General features: G+C 44.8%; 1 protein-coding gene across 1 annotated transcript in view; it reads right to left on the bottom strand.

The window, feature by feature from the left end:
• Nucleotides 1-12,684: 12,684 nt before the first annotated feature.
• MYO10 (myosin X) overlaps nucleotides 12,685-15,622 on the bottom strand; it is a 210,158-nt gene continuing 207,220 nt past the window's right edge. The window contains 2 exon segments of the mRNA XM_006769445.2: nucleotides 12,685-13,708; nucleotides 15,129-15,320. Of these exon segments, the coding sequence (XP_006769508.1) occupies nucleotides 13,607-13,708; nucleotides 15,129-15,320 (294 nt within the window). The 3' untranslated portion in view covers nucleotides 12,685-13,606.

Below are 15,622 nucleotides of genomic sequence, written 5' to 3'. Positions count from 1 at the left end.
CTCCCAGCAGCTCAAGGAGCAAGGAGGAACCCAGGCTGGATGGGACTCCCTTCCATCACAGGGCCTCTCACTTCCACACTCACTCAGACTGGACAACGGGCACACATCCATTCACCTCATATGCACATGTCTGGGATATGGGAGGAAATCCATGCAGACATGAAGAAAACAGAGAATGCAAAAACCACACAGACAGTGGCCCTGGACAGGAATCCATTTTTTTTTCTCATCAACATTATAGCAAAATGACACTGAACTCAACAACATAGGTGAGGACCTACTATATTTGCATGTGGGCCAATTTATTGAAAATTGATGGTTTTTCTCTACCCTATTTGCACTCATTCCTGCCCTAAACCAGGTCCTCTGGTGTCACAAGCAGAGCTATCCAAAATAAAAATTTAAAGGCCACTGGAGCTCATTCTGGGTTGCCTGTAAAAGCCTCTGGCTGGGGCCGAAACCGGTTTGGCTCAGTGGATAGAGCGTCAGCCTGCGGACTGAGAGGTCCCAGGTTCGATTCCGGTCAAGGGCATGTACCTGGGTTGCGGGCACATCCCCAGTGGGGGATGTGCAAGAGGCAGCTGATCGATGTTTCTAACTCTCTCTATCTCTCTCCCTTCCTCTCTGTGAAAAATCAATAAAATGTATTTTTTTAAAAAAAAGCCTCTGGCTGGGACGGAGGCCTTTCTCCTTTCTCAAGGAGAAGATGCCTGTGAATCAGGGACCCACAGGTTCAGAGGCTCCTGCTTCCATAGCCAGCTTCCCGTGGGCCCCCCGATTTCTCAGACAGTGCCAAGCAGCTGATTTCTCAGACAGTGTCTGCAAACTGCTGGCACCCATGCACCTACCTCTGTTTGTTCTCCCATTGACGCCGTTGCTCTGGATCTCACCCTATAAGGAACAGAGGACAGAGTTGGAAAGGAGGAGCTCCTTTCCCAGGAATGTGCACCCTAGTGGGTCCCAACCAGCTGCCTGGCCCTAAACACACCTTATGAATTAAGCCTGCTCTTTAGTTTATACCATATGGGGTAGGGGAGGGAGGTGTCTGATTCCTCACAAGCCTGATGGAGGAGGACAGGTAGAGATAAAAAAGAGTGGCATTTACAACTTCCCTGTCAACTGCAGTCACCCATAGTGCCCAAGGCAAGAAATATGCGAGTGAGTTTGCTTCTGGTCTCTCCTTCATTCCGTCTGCAGTAACCATATGTCAGGTTTGCCCACCACGGTCCTGGTTTATGGCTGCTGTCTGGCATGCTTATTTATGGCACTTCGCTTTTCCTTCTCAAGGGTGTCCTGGTCTGGATGATAAATTATATGCACTGCCTATCCATCTCCAATCTGTCAGCAACTACGGAGGATCCCTCCTCTTAAACACTCCCATGCCTACATCCCTGTTCTTAGTCTTAGGGCCGATATCGCTGTTCAAGCTTTATCACTTGGTGCCCGTCTAAACCGTGGCAGCCTCGTACCTCCTCCCCTTCCAATCCACCTTGCTCAGCCCTCCTCTAAAACATAGCTTTCAGCCCTGGCTCGTTTGGCTCAGTGGATGGAGCTTTGGCCTGCGGAATGAAAGGTCCCCCGGGTTCGATTCCAGTCACGGGCACAAGCCTGGGTTGCAGGTTCGATCCCCCGTAGGGGGCGTGCAGGAGGCAGCCGATCGATGATTCTCATCACTGGTGTTTCTATCTCTCTCTCCCTCTCCCTTTCTCTCTGAAATCAATACAAATATATTTTAAAAATAAAAATAATAATAGTAAAACACGGCTTTCAACATGTGACACCCACCCAAGCACTTAGGACAATGCCCAGTTACCTAGTGCAGCTAAACCTAAATAATTATAAACCGCCTTCATCTCTTTCTAAAAGCTTTAATTCTCTTTAGGCAGATTAGCTGCTCCCTGATCTAAACACTCAACTGTAGTCAGATTAGTTCTTCACTAAGCCCACACCCCAAGCAAACTCTCACATCCATACCTTGGCTCTCACTTTCAAACCTTTCCTATCTCTCCAAGCCCTGGCTCTCCCCTCCGCAGCCTGCTCACTACTCTCCCATCGACCCTTGCTCAAGTGGAAAGAGCATGGGTTTCATAGTCAGGAAGATCTGAACTTGACCCAAGTGTCCAGGCACCAACCACTGTCTCATTGATCCTGAGACACACGTTTCCCTCCCCACATTAACATACCTGAGAATGACATGTACTTTAACATCTACGGCATCTTAGACCCACTAAAATATACTAGCACTCTGACTTTGTGTTGTAACACAGTCCCTCTGAGTCTTAGTTCCCTCATCTTTTAAAACAGGAATGATTCCTGGTTCTCAAGGCCATTGTGGGAATTACCTGAGATAAATGCAGTGGATACTCAGGGGGAAAGTATCTCTGAGGGAATCTGGATTCCATGCCCAGCCTTTTGGGAATGGTTGCCCAGTATCTCTTGGGAAGACCTGTACCACATGGAAAAAATGTTGCAACAGATACCAAAGTTTGTACCTAATAGAATTACATAAAAATTCCCTGCAGTGTGCAGAGTGAGAAAGACCTGGGTGGCTTAACCACAACACTCCAGTGAAAATTCTGCTCAGCTAAAGGGGACATTTCTCCAGCGGCAATGGATGAAGTAGCTTTTTGTTGGAGATGTTATTTGCATGGAGAAAACGACAAAAGCAGTGTTGTCCTTAATTTGTTCTTAGGTAGCAAATCTTCAAAAGCTAATTCTATGTCAAAAGTCCACAAGTAGTTTCCTTAACATTGGGTCAGAGTTGGGTGTTTTAATGTTGTTCGGTTGGACAATTGCCATCCCTGGTGAGATGTCCTTTCCTTTCTTATGAAACTTTGCTCACTCCAAGAAGCCTGGCAGCCAGCTCCCCTGGGGCACAATCCAGCTAACTGGCAAGGGAACCTGCCTCTCTCCCAACCACATCAGCAACCCCAAACCCAGATCATCGAGGCTGGTGTTTACCTCTTGCTTGTGGACCTAACGCTGGTTTTCAGTGAAGGGCACTAGAACATGGGATAAGGGAAGTGAAGAACCCTGTGGTGCAGGGTTTGAGTGGGAGTTCTCAGTAAGTATGAAATCATAACCCCGTATTCTAGCTCTGAATAACTGAAAGAGCTTAAAATCCATGACACCCCATGGCGATGAGCTAACTTGGGGAGCAGGTGCTGGTTTCTGGCTATTTCCTATCAAAAGGAACCAGGGCTCCTTAGGGAACTAGCTGATAATAAGTCTGAGTTAGGAGCATTTGGTGTACTAGAAAGCAAAGGCATGTGTAGAGATTATTCACACTCCATGTCAAAAGGACACAGAAGCCAGCTCAAAGGGGATCCCACTGACCAAATCTGGGGAACTTTGGGGATCAAAAAGAATAATCTTGTTAAATGGTAATACATTGAGTTAAAAAAAAATCCCGACTCTGTTGTGATTCTCAAAAGAGAGGAAAAGCTCTGCTTTACAAAAGATTATAAACTAATAAATATAGACTACACTAAATTATAGATTTAGGCAATGATCATCAATGAATAACATGACTTATTGGGAAAAAGACTAGGGAAGAGAGTGTCTACACAATCTCACAGGTTACTTATGCATTGCTCATACATTATGTCAGTCCCCCCTTATCTGCATCTTCTCATGCTTGGCTTCACCAGTATCGGGGCAATTGGACCTTACGAGTTCTCTGATCGAATGCTATGGGAGGGACACAATAAAATGTATTGGAAACATTTTACTTGAATCAATTCCTAACAAAAACAGAGGAATCCAGAAAGAAGCATGTTCTGCAAGTCTATTGACCTAGACCTTCAAAGTGTGTAATATCAAGAACAGAGGAAGAGTTTGAGGAAAATAAAGAGGTATAGCAGCCAAATCAGGGTGTGAAATTTGATCAGATTCTGGGTGGGAAAAAAAAGCTATCAAGGACATTTGGAGAGACATTTAGGAAAATCTAAGTCCAGACTGCACATTAGATAATCTTGTTGAATTAATATTGCTTTTCTTGGGTGAGATAATGGTGCTATGGTGGTGCAGGAGAACGCCCTTCTCCTGAGCGAAGCAAGATGCAACACTTAGGGCTGAAAGCCATGGTAGCAGCCATCTGCTTTCAGCAAAAGGGAAGTGTATATATATATAGACAGATAAATAGAGAGAGGAAACGGGTGTGGCAAGATCTTGGTGAATGTATGTGAGGGGTATCCGGGTGTTCTCTGAACTTTCCTGTGGGTTTGAAACATGTTAAAACAACGAAAATGTTTTTAGAAGACTTAATGAAAAAATAGAAAATAAGTTTCTTAAAATAATAATATTTAAAAAGACAGTTCTCTTCAATTTGTTTTCCCCCCGAGACATTTCTCCTTTCCATGAACTCTTGCTTGGCTTAAAATCATTGTAATACCACTTAGCACAGGAATTAAAATGATGGTTGAAATACTGTAGCAACAGGAAATGAAATATTTCTATTTTCTCCAGAGAACAGGAACTTATCTCTTTAATTCAACCTTTTAATACTGAGCATCATCTATATACAATTTCCTATGAGAGGCACCATGAGAGATATATAGATGAACAACAGTATGGTTTCAGCCTTGAAAGACTTAAAATCTAACACAGAAATGAACTCAGCAAACATTTTTTGAGAGATTATTATGAGCTAAACAAATGGCAGGACTAGGATTCTAATTATGTATAAAACAGTCCCTGCAATATAGAACCCCTTGTCTTTTGGGAAATAGAGACACATTAATTTCAATACAATAAGACAAGATTTATTAAAAGATCAGGTTCTAAAAATTATGACCCAGCAATCAGGGACAACTTCAGAACAAAGAATACCTCTGATCTAGGGCTTCAAGTGTAGGTCACAGTATTTTCAAGACAAATTGGTAAGCATTTCAAACAAATGGAACAAAATGTGCAAAAGCATGTAGGTGTGAAATGGGCATGACATATTTGGGAATCTGTAGTTAAATATAGGTAGAACTGAAATGTAGGGTATTTATAGAGGGGTAAGAGAGATGAAGCTAGAAGTATAACATGGGCTACTTGATAAAGAGCTTTTATCTTATAATAAGGAGTTTGAACTATACCCTGTAGGTGATGAGAAGACTTTGGAGGTAAGTGACATGATCAGATTCTTATCTTAAAAAGATAAACTGGTAGTGGAGTGGCAGGTGGATTGGAGGAAGTTGAGGCAGAGAGACTAGGTAACAGGCATTGGTAATAGTCTAGGTGAGAGATGCGAAGAGCCTAAACCAAGACAGGGACATGAAGACAGGGTAGACGCAAGAGACGTTTTTTAAAAATACATTTTTATTGATTTCAGAGAGAAAGGGAAAGGTAGAGAGAGATAGAAACATTAATGATGAGAGAGCACAGGGGGTGAGCGGAGGGGAGGGCACCTGTTGCATGTGTTGAAAGGGAAGGTCAGCTTCTGACCCTCTTTGAGCAGAAGCAGAATCAGCAGAGCTCACCTGGACTTAATAGTCACTACTCACATGAAGCCAAGTTGTGCCTCCTTCCAGATCCTTGGCCATGTCCAAGTTACTGAGTTTGCTAAATAAATACCATATAAATAATTTGTTATTATAATGTCATTTATTAAGCTTTAATGATATAACTGAGAAAACTAACGTTATCCTACATACATACTGTGTATCTTCAGACATGTAGTTATAGATTCTGATTTAAGTTCACTCAAAATTAGTTCAAAAGGTGGGATTCCATGGAAGAATGAATGTTAAATCGTAAGTGACATGCACTAAGGCCAAGCAAGTCTGACCTGGCAATGACACAACATCTGGCACAGCAGCTGCAGTTGGACCACCACTTGGTTGACTCTGCCGTAGTCTACTGGATGTGGTGTTTTGTTTTGTTTTTCAGGGGCAAGACTTACAAGGCAGCATGATGGGGCCTTACCCTGAATCTTCTTTAGGGATCACTAATTTCTGCTACTCCTCCCAGGACGCCACATCAGTTTTGATTCACCATCTTGGTCATGGAGGGGATTCTTTTCAGAGCACTCGTGGCCCTCTGCAATATGGTAGTCTTGCCCCAAGCCAAGGAATCAATGCGAGGTTGTGCAATAGCAACTATTCCCATTATACATTTGGGCCTGGGAAAGACCACCAGGTGGGGCCAGAGTCTTAGTGGACCCGTTGCAAGTTGGATCTGGGCCAGATCTCCATTTATTACCTCCTAGCCCCAACATTCCCGCACTCAAACAGAGGCCATGGTAATGATTAATGTCTCTAGGTATTAATGTCCACTAAGGCCTTGCCCAACAGTCATCAAGATGCTTGGGTATTTCTCAGAGTTCAGTTACCAAGTAGAGCTCCTTGGTGAAGGACTGGGAGACCGAGGAGCAGATACACTTGTGTGGTGTTGCAGGGTTCTTCCTCTCAGGGAAATGGTCTTTTCTTCAATGAATGGGCTTGGGTCCAAAACTTACCTCAGGCCTGGAAACTGGGTAAGGGATTGTGACTTTTAATTGGGGTGGTGGTCCCCCCAGCCTCCTGACTTCTTCTGATTGTATGGGTTGAGCACTCTCTTATTGGCTAACCATCAGTTTTGCCCCTAGGGATGCAGTCAGTAACTACAGGATTTTGAGTGAAATCCCTTGAATGTTTTTTTTTTTTTGGTTGGGAGCAGAGTCTTCATGAATATTTCTTGGCCAGAGGGGCACACTGTGGCAAATGACAGTCAGCTGTCCACCAAAGCTTCGTCCTCCCCTGTACTTACTGTAGAGTTGTTTTTGAAAAGATGGTTTCTGTTTCAGATCTTAGCTATTGTAAGTAACACTGCTGTAAACATAGGGGTGCATATATTCTTTCTGATTGGTGTATCGGACTTCTTAGGATATATTCCTAGCTGTGGGATCACTGGGTCAAACGACAGCCCACGTGCCACTTAGTAGATGAATAGATTAAAAAACTATGGTACACTTACACAATGGAATACTATGAAACAATAAAAAGGAGGATCTCTTGCCCTTTGAGACAGCATGGAGGAACCTGGAGAGTATTATGTTAAGCGAAATAAGCCAGTTAGAGAAAGATAAGTATCACATGATCTAACTCATATGTGGAATTTAATGAACAAAACGGATCCAGAGACATTGAAACATGCAACAGACGGATGTATGTCAGAGGGAGGGGCCAGGAAGAGATTAACCAAAGAATTTATATACATACTAGAAGCCTGATGCATGAAATTTTTCTAATCTTCAACCAGCCAGGCATTGAACTCAACCTAGGTATGTTCCCTGACCTAGAATCGAAACCTGCAAACTTTTGGTGTAGGGGATGATGTTCCAACCAACTGAGCCACTCGGTCAGGGCTGAGCAGTCATTTTGAGTATGGGCCTCTGTACTATGCACACCTTGCAGACCTGCTCAGGTTTTCTGGCCTCACGGTTCCCAGGCTCTCAGGGCCAAGAAGGCTGGCCGACTCCCTGTAGGTCTGTAGCGTTCCACCCTTGAGAAGTCAGGCTGTGTATGTGGTGTCTCTGGATCCACCTGCCACAGACTTAAAGGAAATGCTCCCCTACAGGATGTGGGCATTAATTTCCTACTGTTGCTCCACCAAGTTACCACAAACTCAGTCGGTGAAAACAACCTAAGTGTATTTTCTTCCAGTTCTGGAGATCAGAAGTCTGCAAAGAGTCTCACAGGGCTAAAAGGAAGGTGTCAGCAGGGCTGGTTCCTTCTGAGGGTTTACAGGGAGAATACATCCCATGCCTCTCCCAACTTTGAGGCGCCAGCAGTCCTTGGCTTGTAGCCCCTTTGCAACCTTTATTTTGTAACATCTCCTACTATGAGAGATCTTCTGTCTCTCTTATAATGTGATCCCATTGGTCCCACATGGATAATCCAGGCTAATTTCAAAATCCTCAATTTGATCACATCTGCAAAGTCTCTATTGCCAAACAAGGTAACATTCAAATCTTTGGGGGCCGTTATTCAGCTGGCCACAGTGTGGGACATGGCTTCGTAGCTACGTGGCCTTTAAAGGCACCAGATGATGTGAAAATGTGAAATCTCACATAGTGAAATTCAACCAATGGGAAACAGGAGACCGGACCAAGCTAGGAAGAGAAATTTCGTTTCTTTCCTCTCTGGAGGACTGCTCAGAGGTGGGACTTCACCACAGCCTGTGTAGAGATATCCCATGTGGCCACACACATGCTCCTGCTGAGCCACTGGACTGGGACTCAAAGCAGTGGCTGGCATGGAAATACATCACTTCGCATAGCTTCCTACCCTTGCTGCCCAGGAATCGCACTTCCCAAAGCATCAGCAGTTAACCTCTATTCTCTAGGGCAGCCGTGGGCAAACTACGGCCCGCGGGCTGGATCTGGCCCGTTTGAAATGAATAAAACTAAAAAAAAAAAAAAAAGACCGTACCCTTTTATGTAATGATGTTTACTTTGAATTTATATTAGTTCACACAAACATTCCATCCATGCTTTTGTTCCGGCCCTCCGGTCCAGTTTAAGAACCCATTGTGGCCCTCGAGTCAAAAAGTTTGCCCGCCCCTGCTCTAGGGAAATCTCAGCTGGGGTGGCCGACAAATTGAAAATCATTTACTCCTCCACTTATTTAAGAAGAAATCACTGGTACCTACTATGTTCAGACACAGTTCTAGTTAAGAGTGACAGTAATCCATACAAAAAGATTTCTGCTCTCACCCAGCTTATGTTTCCACTGGGAAAGGCTTAACAATAGACAATTGAACAAACAAGAAACATCACTCAGTGGCAAACGTGGGGATGCGATAAAGACTAGCTGTTTTATATTTGAGGGTGTGGAGGTCCTTTCTGGAGAGGTGCCAGTAAAGCTGAGGCCTGGATGACAGTCACTGCACAGAATCAGGGGAGAGAGAAGTGCCTTTAATGTCAGGTATCATTTTGCGATCGATGTGTTTCTCACATGGGTGATTCCAAGTAGCGAGCTCTGGGTGAATAGCAGCAGAAATTTGCTTTTAAAAAATTCATGACTCTACCAAGCAGAAGGCCAGATGGTTTAAAATACGAAATAAACATTTCCGGCAGAAGCTCTTTACTCGCCCACAAATGGGGCTTTCTTTCTGTCACAAAGGGCTGCATTTTGTTTTATTTTAGAAGTTATTTTTTTTACTACATTTTACACTCAGTGTCATTGAAGAGGAAGATCCATGAACTTAGAAGCTATATGTCATCAGCCGGGTAACAAATAAGTTGGGTTATAAACCCATTTCCTTTAAGTGGCAACATATTTTTGTTTGTGTGGGTTTTTAAATATTTTTATTGATTTCAGAAAGGAAGGGAGAGATAGAAACATCAATGAAGAGAAAGAATCATTGATTGGCTGCCTCCTGCACACCCCACTCTGGGGATGGAGCCCGCAACCCAGGCATGTGCACCAACCGGGAATCAAGCTGTGACCTCCTGGTTCATAGGTTAACGCTCAACCACGGAGCCATGCCAGCCAGGCATCATATTTTTGTTTTTATGAGGAGCTGACATTTGTATCATAGTATTTTTTGTTTCATTTCATTTCAATTGCTTTTGCAGATCAGTTTACATCTTAGTTCCGACTGAAGCATACAGGAGATGTCATGGGCTTTGACATCAGACAAACCTTGTTTCTTCAGATCTTCTCTTAGATATTAAATGTTTTTTTATAACATTCTCAAAGGTATCATTTAAAAAATTATAATTGGTTGTTGCTGCTATGTAGAAATACGTTGGTTTTTATTTGCATTTATTTACTTATTTTTTTAATTTAAAAAGGCTAGCTAACTGGAGGATGAGAGACCACATGGAACAGAGCTCAGCCATCTGATCTGGGGCCCTAGACACATGAGAAAGCCACGTCAAGGTCAACACAGTTGACCTGGCCGCAGCTGAACTGGAGCTGAATGCCCGGCTGAGCCCAGCTCAAATAGACAACCTAGAGAATTAACATGTTTGTTGCTTTAGCCACTGAATTTTTGAGTGATTTGTTACACAGCAAAGCTGTTACAGTAAGTTAAATTTTCTAAATCTCAGAAAGCTGTGAACAATAGGTTAGCACCTACATCATGCTTACTGTGAGGATACAATGAAATGATGGTCATACCACCCCTGGGACAGCCTGAAACAATGTGTGCTGAAGAAATGGTCATGATGCCGTTGGCCACAATGGAGATGGTCAAAGGAAAACACATGACAATGTCAGAAGTCATACTTAGGAATCCACACTCTGCTCATTTTTGCCTCATGGATTTTCTTCATTCAGTTGTGCCACTGGCATGTGCTCTCACTGCAAATCTGCATTTATGTTTTGTTTTGTTTTTTCCTTTTTAGCGCAGTATTCTCCTTTGAAAACTCTCCTCCTTGCTGTCTTGCTATGATACAATCAACTTCTAGTTCCATATATTTTTATCTTTTACCCTCAACGAGGCTCTAAACAACTTAAGACAGTTCTTATGGTTCATTTGCAAACTCCACAGAAATATATATTTTAAATATCTGAACAGCAAGAATTTAGTAAGTATGTAGCAAGAGTTAAATGGCTATGGTTGGTGTTGATCCTTGGGGTTATCTCTAATAACGAGGCCTATTCAATTTCAGTGTCAAGTTATAAAGTAAACGTATGGAGAACAATTCCCCCAAGAGATCAAAGTTACAGAAATGACTCGTTTTCTTTTCTGGCGCGTCATGAGGAATCATGAGAACTCTAATCAGGCAACTGGTTCCCACCAAGCAAACATCTGGGTGCCTCAGGGGTAACAGACCCTGTTTATGTCTCAAACTGCAAATCAACTATAATCCTGTTATTACTTGAAAGAGAAAACAAAGTCCCTGGGAAAACTAAAGATAGGGACAAAATATATACTTTGAAACCTCTTCAATTTTCTCATGTAACTTTCCTCCCCACTCAAAGTACTTAAAGCTTTATGAGTGTCTTTTTCACTTCTGAGGTTTTTTACTTAAGACATTTCCTTCTGAAGATGACTTTTTGTTTTAATTGAAAAATTACTTATTGGTGCCACCTTTCCGTGGTGTAGGGCCAAGCTCCCTCCAGCAATAGGTCCGACCACGCATCTTGTTCCAACTCTGCACACACTGACGTCTCCTTGGAGCTTGAAATGAGCCACGGCGGGAATACTGACACCACGGAAACCAGCAAACACCACGAAGCAGGAGGATTTATTTCCCCCTAGAGAAACCCTGATGAACCCTCACCAGTGCATCGCGGCCGGAGCTCCACCTTCCGGGGAATTACCGCTCTCGACTTCTTGAATACAGACGCCGGGTTTCACCAGGAGACATCAGTTAGCATCCTCACTGCTGGGCAGCTAATACCCAGTTTTGGGGGGGGCTGATAAAATAAAGGATGAAATGACAGTGTGTGCTGTTGAGTCAGTCAGTTTGGCTGAAATAGGAGGGAGGTGGAGTGGCAGGAAACCAGGGTCGAGGCAGCCAGGGCAGAAAACACAGGGTACTGTAGTACAGATTACCATTTTGGGGAGAGAGTAATAGGTCTGAGTAGGAGAGGCATATATTTGGATTTGTGTTTTATACTAGTAAAGATCCCTTTGGGCATCTGGTCTATGGAGAATAGCATTTATGGGGGGCTGAGGGGCACAAAGGTGGAATCATGTGAGATCAATGAAGATGCTACTTGGGGCCAGGGCAACGGAACTGCAGCATGGCCCTGACTCCTGCTGCATGCCATCTCCAACTCCACACCTGTGCTTGTCCTCCTTTGGGGCCCTCCTTTTCCTTTGCCATATTGCCAGACCAGCTCAAGGTCCACCGCCCTTCACCTGTGATTTCCTCGAACCCTGCTTTTACCTTCTCAGCTTTCTTGGAGTCATGCTCCGTGCCTACAAGAGCAGTCGAGACATCTACATGTCTGTTTTCAGACCAGTGACCAAGGGCATGAAACACCCTGAAGCCCAAAGCCTTAAACCCCAAACCAACAACAACAAAAAAGATCCCATATGAATTGAGAGCCGCTCGGATAAAGAAAGCACACTGTCCATTAGCTAATATCTTTTATTGTCAGACTTTCTTGTAGCCAACAAACGATGATTTCACTTTCACATGGCTGTCCGTGAGGGATAAGGCATTATTTTTTTCTTTGTGGGTAGACTTAGTTGGCCTAAGGCTTTACAACTTTTCCATATGAAAATAAAAGTCCAAGACCAGATTATTTTTCTTCTGGTCACAAATGCTGATTTATTTACAGGCGCCTTTTCAGACCACCATTATAAACTTGAGATAAAATTTGTCATTATAGTAAAGCCTCAGCATTTAATGTCACGGTCCTTTAAAGAAGCGGCTCTCAACCTGTGGGTCGCGACCCCTTTGGGGGTCAAACGACCCTTTCACAGGGGTCGCCTAAGACCATTGGAAAACACATATATAACTACATATTGTTTTTGTGATTAATCATTATGCTTTAATTATGTTCAATTTGTAACAATGAAATTGGGGGTCACCACAACATGAAGAACTGTATTAAAGGGTTGCGGCATTAGGAAGGTTGAGAACCACTGCCTTAAAGACTTGCACACGTAGTTCACCTCTGGGGAGTACAGCACTTCTCCCCGTATTCCACGTGGTTATATGTGATCTACCCGGAGCCATATGAGCAAACTTTCAAAGAAACATTTTTTAACTTAAATCTTTTAGAAACTCAAGACTCCAAAAAGACTTCATATAGTTCTAAAAACAGCCCTAGAGCCAGCTGTTTAAGAGTGGTTTATAAATAGTTATCTGCAGGCTGCATATCTGTTTATAACACAGCAGACACAGAATGCAGACTTTGCTACATGAATAACAAAACTGAGTCCAAATGCGGCTTTCGAAATATAGCAAAAACAGGGGGAAATCCGGGATTCGGTCTGTTAATATCACCACCTTATAAAGTAACAATTGGAGACTATAACTCTGAACTATTAAAATATACAGACAGACTGTTTACACCATTGCACTTCCTTCTTCCCTTTGCTTTTAATACTCTTGAGACAATGATTAAAGTGATGGGTTTATGAACACATGCATGCACAAGCAAGCACATATACTTAAAAGATGAAACAAAGAAAAAAAAGTTAATACGCGTCTTCCAGGAAGGCTGCCAGCAGCACTCCGACTAAAATACACTGTCCCCTTGTGCTCCCCGTCCCCCTCCCCACTCCCTCACCTTCCCTCAAAGTCGGGAAATCAGGCGGGGAGGTTAGTGCATAGTTGATGGATAAATGCCCCCCCACTTCCAAGCTTTGCCAGTCTCCCCAACAAGGCGGGGAGCATTCCCCTCAGTAGCACAGTGAAGGTCCATGAGTGTTGCTCCACAAGTTAAGGCACTTCTGGCTGCTTTGGCGGCGACGTGGGTATGTTTCCTCGCTCTTTGTTAAGGCATATGTCATCTAAGAGTAGTAAAGCTTTGGAAATCGGGTTAAGGTTGACAGCTTCATACATGATCACTGAAGTGGATGGGGCGAAAGGTCCCTCGGAGACACCTTCCTTCCGGAGGCTTCCAGAGGGCCTGGCACCTCTGCCCTGGGCTTGGCACGCAGGGACCGGCCCAGGCCAGAGGGGGGCATGTTCAGAGACTGAAGACACACAGACTCCCGCCTGGGTTCACCTGGAGCTGCCCTGGCTGCTGACGGAGCGTGAGGTGCTGTAGCGCTTCTTCACGATCATGCTGATGTAGGCTTTCATGAGCTTGGCCACGTCCACCACCTGCCCGGGAAGCAGATCGGCACAGGGTCACCAGTCTCTGCCGGGCCAGCGGGCCCAGCCCAACAACCACACGTCCTCCCCGGAAAAGCCACCACCAGCCTGCTGTGCAAATCCACAGCTCGAGTTTTGTATGAAGCCACAAGTTTACCTGCTTTTACCTATTCCTAGTCAGGGAGCAGGGGAACTGTGGCTTTTCCAAACAGTGTGCACCACCTGGTGGTTCTTGCAGGCAAAAACGACAATTTTGCTTAATGTGAAATCGTCGGACTTTGCACATTAAAAACAAATAAATAAACCTGATGATGCTAAAGTTGGTATCACCAGGGCTGGGCTTTCTCTACCCACTTAAAGTAAGGGTAAACGACAGAGCCCGCAGTCATGGCTGTGAAAGACTGCACCGTATAGTTCGAGTCAACGCCTCATGGTGCAACTGAGGAGACAGAACTGAGACTCCAAGGGTCGGGCAGAGAGCGGCAGGCGTCCAGCTCTGCTCCATGCCTGTGCGAGCTCGAATTAGCTCCTCCCACCCCCTTTGGCCCATCGTTTCTCATGGCTGGCCTGGATCCCTGCTGAGACATCCTCACTGGCTTCCACTTCCCGGTTCTCTCTTTCCTGCCAACCAACCCCATCCCACATCGCTGCTTGTCATCGCTGTCCTTACTTCATGCACAAAGACCTCAGCACAGTTCCCTGCTGTCCACTGGAGTCGACCAAACCCTGCAGCCTGGCACCCAAGACAGTCTAGGCAACGGCCCCCGACCTCTCTCCATCTCAGTTGGCCTCATCTAGCTCCTGTACCACATACTTGGCCTGACTGCTCCTTCAAGCACTCCCCTCCCTCCCAGCACTTAACAGCCAGACTGGCAGCGGAGATTCATCTCCATTCCCTGCCTCCACTTGTAGGCAGCTCCCTATGTGGAGACTTCAACAGGCTTCTTGTACCATCATTATTATTACAGTGTAAGCTTTGGAGCGGACAGCACACATATTTCAGGCATTTTTGATGACTCTGTGAGCCAGAATTAGCTCTGCCCAGGATGGCCACATCCCTGCCTTGCTCCTGCTCCGTGGACACCAGAGCCGAGTGTTACTGCTCTTACTCGCTGCCATCAGCATCTACTAATCTTCACAAGACTATCGCCAAACGATGTTTTTTCTTCTTGAACATCCGTATCATTTCTCTCTCTCTTCCTTTCCTCCCTGATACAAGGGAACCAGGTTTCTCTGTTGCAGAGGTATACAGAAGAAATTTGGGATTATCAGATTTCAGCCTGGGAGGAACCTGAAGCTGGGTAGGGACCATCACACTGTGCTTTCCCATGCCTTAGTAAGAAATACTCAAATAAAACTACTTGGTCAAAGGCATCAGGAAATGGCGCATTGTTTTTCTATTTTTTCAAGGCCATCGTTTGCCTCTTACCTCGCTGGTTTCAAAGAGCAGCTCCCGCTCATCCACCACGATCTTGTACGTGTTGGCCAGGGGGGCCCCAAAAGAGAGGATGTGTTCATACTGGAAGACTTCTAAGGGTCTCCCCTCCCCACGCTTGTAGACGGAGACAGCGTCTGCACTGACGCCCAACCACAGGTCCTGGGGGAAGCCGCCTTCCTTGCACTGCGGACAAGAGTCAGTGTTAGGGTTAGATCAGGAAGCAAGTAGAAGCACAGCACCCAGAAAACAAGACAGGCTTTCAGGCAGCCTCTGCACAGAATGCGGAACACAGGCAATGCCCATTTAGGCCAGGGAACGGGGACACGAGAAATGGCATCTCTCTGACAAAGTCTAGGACCACAGAGGGACATTCTTTAAATCACTCTGTGCTGAACAGTTTTGGCTTCTTGTGAGGAACACATGTCTTGACAGGGGGCAGCAGTGACCTGCTGTGCTGCAGTGGCCGATCTCCCTGGGCAATGACA

The sequence above is a fragment of the Myotis davidii genome, unplaced genomic scaffold (assembly GCF_000327345.1).
Source record: "Myotis davidii unplaced genomic scaffold, ASM32734v1 scaffold143, whole genome shotgun sequence".
In the NCBI taxonomy this organism is placed as follows: domain Eukaryota; kingdom Metazoa; phylum Chordata; class Mammalia; order Chiroptera; family Vespertilionidae; genus Myotis; species Myotis davidii.
The sequence above is the reverse complement of the archived record's forward strand: the minus strand, read 5'-3'. Positions and strand labels throughout refer to the sequence as shown.